Consider the following 9,128-nt stretch of genomic DNA (forward strand, 5'->3'; position numbering starts at 1 on the left):
TAAAATGTCCATACATAAATTGAATGCAAATTTAAACTCTAAATATCTTACCTGTTGCAATCACAAAATTATAAATGTCAATTGATTAAAACTATTGAGATCATCATACAGTAAATTTTAATTGCCCGTTACATATATATATATCAACCCTTCAGATTTTTCCTATAATGGCATTTTGAAAGAGATTATTTAATAAATGAAATCCATGAAAATATTTATCTTAGAGTTAGTCTTTGAAAGTTTCATGTAGAAAAGCAAGTGCATGCCTTTATTGAGGTAAACAACCAGAGTTAAAAACAAAGAATCTCCATGATTTAGCTGTTATACTTACAATATTCTTCTACCAGGAAGTGCTTGTGATACACAAAACCCTAGAATGAAGAATTTTAGTATATATATATAGTATGATATATATGAAATTGTATCAATCAAAAGTTTCAAGAATAAAACCATTAGAAAGTTCAACTTACTGAGTGTTTAGCTATAATAAAATTAATTATGATTTACGTTAATATAAGTCAGACGGATGAGTCTTGATGATTTATGTATAAATAACATTTCTGGATTCTTAAAGAACTGCATTTATATCAAATTATCATTTATATCAAATTTTTTATACCAGTTTTATACTATTGCAGTACTCTATCTTCATCACAATCCAATCAAAGTTATCATACTTACAAAGGCGTCCACCTGTATAGACCAGTTTCCATAATTAGGTTGGTCGGACAACTCAAAGCTCTGGCTTAAAATACCTGTGAGAATATATAATCAGACTAAGTAACGCTATTTAAAATTTGTTTTCTTTTCACATATTTTAGAGTGAAATCTTGTGAAGTTAACAATGTCTTTCTAGCAAGCCACAAAAATGGAAATGTTCACCACTGCAGTTTAAAAAAAAAAAAATTGCATTGGAGGAAAAAAGTCTCAAATGAGAATTTTAATCTTAAATTTCTATATATACTAAAAAAAAACATTTAACCGTATCAAAAATAAATCAAATCTAAAATATTCATTTTTTTTTTAACTCTAAATTTCTGAACCAGATTTTCATCAAAAGTTTAGGTAAAGTTTCCAAATTAAAACAATGATGTATGTTTAATTGTCTAAAAAACAATTATATGGATTGTGTTCTTCAATTTCTCAAGATAAAATGAATGAAAGCAGGTTCAACATCATGAAACCTCATACTTTTTTGGAATTGGAATTATTTTGACAAAAAAAGGCATTGCAGTGACTGACCTCCAGCATTTGTCTGTACAGCCAGCCATCTACGCACTGGAAATCCAGTTGGATCCTAAAACAGCAATGTTTAAATACTTAATTTTCATTCTTTAGAATTTAAGAAAAAAAACTCTTAATTTAAAACATTTTTTTTATTTATTCAAAAGATATTTTATATAATATAGAAATTATAAATGTTACAGAATTACTTTCTCTCACTATTATATACCATTATAGCTGTAATTTTCTACTGGTGGCGTTAAATTAAGCTTCTATTATAAACAAATGTACTGGTAATCTAAATGAAATGCATATATAATGCATTAAACTATGGCTTTAAACTCCCATTTTTAGTCTAAGAAGTAGCAATACTCACGTTAACATATATAGTCATACTTCCATATTTGGGCATCAGGTTGGGGAGTATAGGTACCACTCGGAAGTACACTGTAGAAAAAAGCAGCACATAGAAAAATTCATATAACCATCAATTTGTTGTTTTTTCCTTCCCAAAAAAAATCTGATATAAAATTCAGAAATTCTCAATACATTTCCCAAATTATATGTTCTTGCAGTCATAGTACCTATCAAATCTGAATACAGTGCTATCAAAATATCACTTGGTATTCCTTTATGATTTAAATCACTTCTGCATTATTTCAGGTATTCAATATTTACAAACATAAACAACTTCAGAAAAGACCTTTATGTATGTAGTATCAAATCCAATTTATGGTACATATCTGCAGTTATACAGATTTGTTTTCATGCAATATATAATACAAAAACAAATATCGTACCTTTCTGTCCCTGTCTGAAGATGGGCTTGCTGAGTTGTATAAACAAGGAGGCTTGTTTGGGGAAGAACTCTATCGAAGTCTCGTTCTCAAACACGTTTCCACTGCTCCCTCCGTCAATCGTTCCCTCCACTCGTAGCTTGTAATCTCCAGTCTGAGAGTTTTGGGGCATCTAAAAACATCATCAAACTTTGGTAATTCTGAATTCCAGGTATCACTGAATTTTCATCACTAACTGTATGAATTTGACATGGTATTATATGTATATATCCAATTAAAAGCAGCTTTTGTATTGCTGGGTAATATTTCTGAAGTTCATCAATTGTAACATTAACATGAATAAATTAACAACAGAAATCAAAACTGGCCTAAAATCACTATTATTTCAGAAGAGAAGCATAAAATTCATGCCAGAATTAATGATTTTACATGATAAGATATCTTCACTCAAAACAATTTAACAATTCTTGTATAATTTTAATGTGCAATTCACGCCTAATCTTTTTTGATTTGTCAGCTGTTGAAATCATTATATCTGCAAGAATTAAGAAACTTTTGTTAATTATGTTCACAAGGTAAAACATTTTTCATTTAAAAGAGAACTTACGTGTAGCTGTATGGTACGACTGCCAATCTGTTCAAATGCCAACTCAGCGCTGGCATACTCAACCTTTTTATGTGTGATAGATATTCGCACATTTATTCTGGAGTATTCTAATTTTAGAATCGTCACAAAAACCTGTACAACCTGATTAGGTCGAATTCTTTTAGGTGCAATGACCAAATAAGTCCTACAAAAGAAAAAGTGAAATATAGTTTAATTACAGCACATAAGTATGACTGTCATGTAAATTATTACAGAGAAGTAAGTAACACAAAAATACATCCTAACCACAATACCATTGTCTAGTGAATATACATCCATCTGGTGAAATTTCATGATTACCATGAACTGTGTGTATAACATATTTCTGTGATTTCTACCTCTTTTTGACAGTGGCCTGTGCCCAAGTGGGCAAAATTCAGTGATTTTTGCAATGATTTTGGATAAAAACCGCAGAAAATATCTAAAGTTCTAAATTCACTGTTAAACATCACTATTTCATGTGTAGGCATTAGGGTCAATTGACCTTGAATGGCCTCGACCTTTGAAAGAATTACCAAATATGTACTATGAAATATAATATCCTCATAGAGTTTGGTGAATATTTAGTTTGTGATAGTGAAGTTACAGAGCAGAAACAGATTTTCAACAGAGGGACATGCAGTCTCTAAAAATTATTTAAATCAGAATTAAGTCAACCAAGCACCCACAATTGTCTTTCAAAAGCCCTACTCAGGTAATCCCCATTCTTTGTTTTGCATGCAAGGAGTTTCATACATTTCAGAAGCATTGCCAGTTTGTCACGTCCAAAGAAAAAAAAAGCCTAACACAAACACCTTATATAACTCTTTTAACCCTTTGTGACTTAACTCATTCACCCCTGAAATTTCACGATGAACTATTCCAACCTTTGAATTGGTAGAGTTCAAATGTGTCTTCAGGGGTTAATGAGTTAAGTAAGCACTATATTATGATGCATTGATATGGATGAGTCCATTATGGTCTACAGTGGTGAACGGGTTAAGTAAGCACTATATAACCATGCATTGATATGGATGAGTCCATTATGGTCGAGTGGTGAAAGGGCAATTATAGGTGTTCTTCATCATGATCAGTATAAGCTTAAAGGGATGCCAACTTTAACCCTATTTTATCTGTAGAATACTAGTCACGTGATCACTGATATCCTTGACTGTAGAATACTAGTCACGTGATCACTGATATCCTTGACTGTAGAATACTAGTCACGTGATCACTGATATCCTTGACTGTAGAATACTAGTCACGTGATCACTGATATCCTTGACTGTAGAATACTAGTCACGTGATCACTGATATCCTTGACTGTAGAATACTAGTCACGTGATCACTGATATCCTTGACTGTAGAATACTAGTCACGTGATCACTGATATCCTTGACTGTAGAATACTAGTCACGTGATCACTGATATCCTTGACTGTAGAATACTAGTCACGTGATCACTGATATCCTTGACTGTAGAATACTAGTCACGTGATCACTGATATCCTTGACTGTAGAATACTAGTCACGTGATCACTGATATCCTTGACTCTAGAATACTAGTCATGTGATCACTGATATCCTTGACTGTAGAATACTAGTCACGTGATCACTGATATCCTTGACTCTAGAATACTAGTCATGTGATCACTGATATCCTTGACTGTAGAATACTAGTCACTTTATCACTGATATCCTTCTCCTTGACTGTAGAATACTAGTCACGTGATCACTGATATCCTTGACTGTAGAATACTAGTCACTTTATTACTGATATCCTTCTCCTTGACTGTAGAATACTTACGGTGCTCTTTCCTGCTTGTACCCGACCTGGTTGTCTATGACAGTTTGTCGACTTTGGGCATACCCCACTCCAAGTAGAGCAGCCCCCAGTAATAGGAACCTTATCATACTGTCAACATCTGGAACAAGGAACAAGAATGGCGATTAAAACCTGTATTGTAACAGGAGAAAGAGAAATGCAACGGCCAGATCGGGATTCCAAAATCGGGACCCTCCGAACTCTAGACAGACGCTCTACCAATTGAGCTACCTGGATGCAGGCGATCGACCCTGTCCACTTCTGCTACATTCCTCCCTCTTTTTTCTAAGTCTTTGCCCCTGAAGACATCACTATTTACAACTGAGGTTCTGATATCCCCTTGCTAAGCATTCACCCAGTGGCTGTGCTTGAAACAAGGATCGGCAAACTCACCTTATATCTTATTTCAAGTAAAGAACCTGTGTAATGCGACATTGTTTTTGCAATTTGTTTTACGACCCATCAACCGTTTTACTTTTTAGGGCCTTAATGTAACATACATGTTTAATGTCCGGGAAAACCTGTGTAATCTGAAAATATTGGACCTCAAGTAAAACCTGTGTTATATGTACTGTTGTTCAAGTTTATCTTTATGTGCTCATATAGAGATGTTTTTTCTCTGTAAACCAAGCGAATATCAGATTTTCAAGACAATTTTGAAATGTTCAGCCTATGTAATATGACTTTAATGTTTTCATGAAGTTAAACCTGTGTAATCAGACATTCATATTTAATTAGTACCAGGATAAGCTCATATAATTTCTTTTACATGTACATTTGTTACCATAGTTTAGAAGTATCTGTCATTTTATACAGTTGTTTATGTATATTAGATTTCCAAAAGTGATTTTTATATCAGCTAATCTTATCAAATATTCTTTTAATTTCAATTCTGGACAGGTAGCAAATATATATAGAGGTAATGCATTAATCATCATGAAAAAAATACTATACAAACTGTACATATCAAAGATATATATATTGTGTGATAAGAGTAGTATGTCTTTAGATTACCGGAAGTAAGTTTGGGATGACTAATAGTAATACTGTAACAACACTAGTTTAAAATGCACGAATTACGCAAAACACCTGTAAAAATCGCACCTGAACCTAAAGTCAATTAAGGGCGATTATTTGTTCCAGCAGAAAACCCTACGAAAACACATCACGATAACAAATGACAATATAATTACAACAACCGTGTATGATCGAAACCAAAATATGGCGGCCATTTTCGTCTATTTAAAAACAAGGTAGGGACAGGTGCGAATCACAGGTGTAATTTTGTATTACGCGTCGATCTCGTGGAGCTTTATCAAAAGTGTGAATTATTCACAGCATTGAGTCCAATAATTCTATTGGGCGTAATTAACAGTGTAAACAACTTACCTAAGCGTCTTCAGACAGTCGATGCCCGCTTCAAATACTTCAGCAATGACTCTTCTGTCTAAGGTGAAGGTTGTTACACCTGAGCCTCGTTCTGAAACTAATCTATTCGAAACTGCAGGTAACACAGGTAGATGAAGTAAAGTCCCGAAAACACACGAACGTCATAGGGTGTCTCCTTATTTGCATATATATATAATTTTGAAAGAAAAGTTATTGTATTTGATAATTGTAATTAAACACTTGACTGACACGAAAGGATACAAAATAATCAACCTACATACGTGGAATATGACATGATGCTTTAAATTCGGCTTGATTTTGCTTTATAATGATAATCTATGTCAAAGGGTAGAAGATGGATTTGTGGAACAGGTTAATGTGATCACGGACTGCTATATCAACGGACGTGATGTGATGTTCCCTCTCCAACTTTATATTAGCTGTTTACTGATTTCCAAATTCAATAGAAATATAATTGAAATACCTTTTAAGCTTCTTTCAGATACGTTTTTAAGGCTAACGTAAACCCTAGATAAGCAACAGTGACACATCGACAGTACTAGTTGAGCGTCTCTGATAAGTACGAGTAATCCGTTAATTTGACCAGTTGTCCGGATTAGAGAGGTCCCACTCAGTGAAGCACGTGGTCATGAAAATGTTTCCTAAACAAATTCACATAAATAACAATTTGATATAATGTATGACTTCATCAATTAAAAAAGTATATAGTACATTGTATACTACTACAGTTTAGAGTGATATGAACTCTTTGACAGAAAATATTTATTATACCACGGACTTAGATAACAATCTAATTCCGTTATTATACACAACATGAACAACAACAAATTTATTTGTTCCCATTAAACGTGAATAATTAGAGAAAAGTCATTTCTAGAGACTCAAATTTTCTGTCCAAAGGACTTCTGGTAGAAAAGTTAAGTCCGAAGTTGTGTAAATTATTTTCATATATTTGCACTGAGCGGTTGATATACGTTAAAAGTATGACGTATTTTAAGAACACTTTTGCCGTGTAATCAACGTTTCCCGTCAAGAAGAATGTTGTCTACTTCAATTTCATTCATTTCTAACTTTCGTATTACTACTGGTAAACTAGGATCCGATCTATCTTTGAAGTTGCATGTTTATAAAACATATTTTCTGAAATTGCCTACCAAGTATATAATTATAAACTTTATTTATTTTACAACAGTTATGAAACAAGTTATTTCAGCTTATAAATCACTCTGATTGACCCTGATCTTAGTGTGGGAGGAAACTGAAGTACACGGACAAAATCTACATGGTCGGGCAGGTGACAGGGGCGGGTCCGGGTGAGGGCGTAATGGGCGTTCAAAAAAAAAAAAAAAAACTATCGTAATCTGCTAATATTGTATTGAATACGGCAATTTATCATATTCATTAATTAAACACATACTCTGGTTTCTTTTTATACCGATTCCCCCATCCGATGGGTGATCCGTAAAATTTCGAATTTGGAATCTCGTTATTGGTCTACATCCATCCAATCCATTTTAATATACCATAGACAATTAATGGAGAGAATTCGGCATAAAAAATGTCAAACCCTGACACTTTAACTATAAATTATACATGCTCCAAGTCAGGAACCGTTACATTAGTGCATTTCACAATTATTTTATGTTTTTCAGCAAAAAAAGGTCCAAAAATTTGATTTTACGCCCCCTCTTTCAAATATCCTAGAAACGCCCCTGGGTGACCCCTCATACCTTTCCACGTCCGATCGGGGAATCGAACCCCAGCCGCCTTGGTGAAAGGTGAGTGCGTTATCAACTGCGCCATCCGTTCACTTCCAAGTAGAGGTATGTTGCTGAAATTGCCTGCCAATTAGAGGTCTATCTATAACAACGGACCAAGAGAATTTATTTCCGTGCTAAATGGTATCATTTGTAGGTCACCTCATGAGACAAAGTCTCAAGTGACCTATTGCGATCGCCTTTTGTCCGGCGTCGTGCGTCCGTAAACAATTTACATTTTCGACTTCTTCTCCAAAACCCCTGAACTAATTTCAATGAAATTTTGCAGAAACCTTCCATGGCCAAAGGTCAACCAAAATTGTAAATTATATATGGTCCCCAGCCCCCTGAGGAGCGGGGCCAAAAACGGTCAAATTGACTAAAATTTCAAAAATCTTATTCTCAAGACCCGGATATGGCAGAATCAAATACTCTTCATAGATGGAAAGGTCTTAAGGTGCTTTACCAAAATGTGAATTTCATGACCCTGGGGTCTCACGTTTCCCTCTGGGGAGGGGATACACTTTATTATAGTTTTAATACGGGAATCACATTTTGGACAAAACATTTGTTTAATTTCCATCCGAATTAATTCAAACTTGGTTAGCATTATCAGTATTGGGTAGCAGTTTGATGGTATGCACATATCAGCCCTGACTGACCCCCAGGGGCTGATGGGTGGGGCCATAGTTTACTATAGTTTTTATAGGGAAATGTTTTTATAGGGAAATCACATTTTGAATCAACATTTGTTTTACCAGCATAATCACGGCCCTGTAATGATATATTGTAGCTGAACTTGACGGGGTCGATCGTCAGTGACCAGGTAGCTCAATTTGTAGAGCGTCCGTCTAAAGTTCGGAGGGTCATGGGTTTGAATCCCGATCTGGCCCATCATTTTCCTCTCCCCTTACATTTGGCACCAAACGAAATATACACACAGAAGGTGGTATAGGGTCTCGTGTGTTTTCGGGGTCGAAGACTTTGCTAAAGGAGGAAAGAATGTAGCGAAACAAGACTGGGTCGATTGTCGAGAACCAGGTACATATGTAGCTCAATTGGTAGAGGGTCTGTCTAGAGTTCGGAGGGTCATGGGTTCGAACTCTGATTTCTGGCCCTGCATTTTTCCTCTCCTGTTACAATATCATCGTCATACACAATATGTATGTTAATACATAGAGGTGAGTTTTTCAAACCTGGTTGTTGCATAGCTGCTTCAAATGACTTGTTTTTTAGAAATAATGCATACACATACATTCTAATCAACTCTAGAGCTCATAGCTAAATAGAAGCGTATTGTGTATACCTTAATGTCATCATATCATAACTTTTCACTATGAACCAGTCATACTTTTCCAGTCAACAAAGTAAAAAACAGATTTACCTTAATTCTGAGAGTAGTGTTTTCTATATAACAAGGACACATCAAATTTCCATGCAGAGCTACCATACGACAGCGATATTTCAATCAGTAACACAAATTAAACCTCC

At 34.6% G+C, this 9,128-nt stretch overlaps 1 protein-coding gene across 1 annotated transcript in view; it reads right to left on the bottom strand.

Moving 5' to 3' along the window:
• The window catches only part of LOC110453604 (CD109 antigen-like), a 29,146-nt gene extending 23,203 nt beyond the window's left edge, over window positions 1-5,943 (bottom strand). Inside the window, exons 1-8 of the mRNA XM_021502607.1 lie at window positions 5,860-5,943; window positions 4,453-4,570; window positions 2,629-2,812; window positions 2,025-2,193; window positions 1,601-1,671; window positions 1,243-1,297; window positions 682-755; window positions 332-371 (exon numbers count right to left, since the gene is read on the bottom strand). Of these exons, the coding sequence (XP_021358282.1) occupies window positions 332-371; window positions 682-755; window positions 1,243-1,297; window positions 1,601-1,671; window positions 2,025-2,193; window positions 2,629-2,812; window positions 4,453-4,559 (700 nt within the window). The 5' untranslated portion in view covers window positions 4,560-4,570; window positions 5,860-5,943. The remainder of the gene's footprint in view (window positions 1-331; window positions 372-681; window positions 756-1,242; window positions 1,298-1,600; window positions 1,672-2,024; window positions 2,194-2,628; window positions 2,813-4,452; window positions 4,571-5,859) is intronic.
• Between the last annotated feature and the right edge of the window lie 3,185 nt (window positions 5,944-9,128).

The sequence above is a fragment of the Mizuhopecten yessoensis genome, unplaced genomic scaffold, assembly GCF_002113885.1.
Source record: "Mizuhopecten yessoensis strain PY_sf001 unplaced genomic scaffold, ASM211388v2 scaffold7473, whole genome shotgun sequence".
NCBI lineage: Eukaryota > Metazoa > Mollusca > Bivalvia > Pectinida > Pectinidae > Mizuhopecten > Mizuhopecten yessoensis.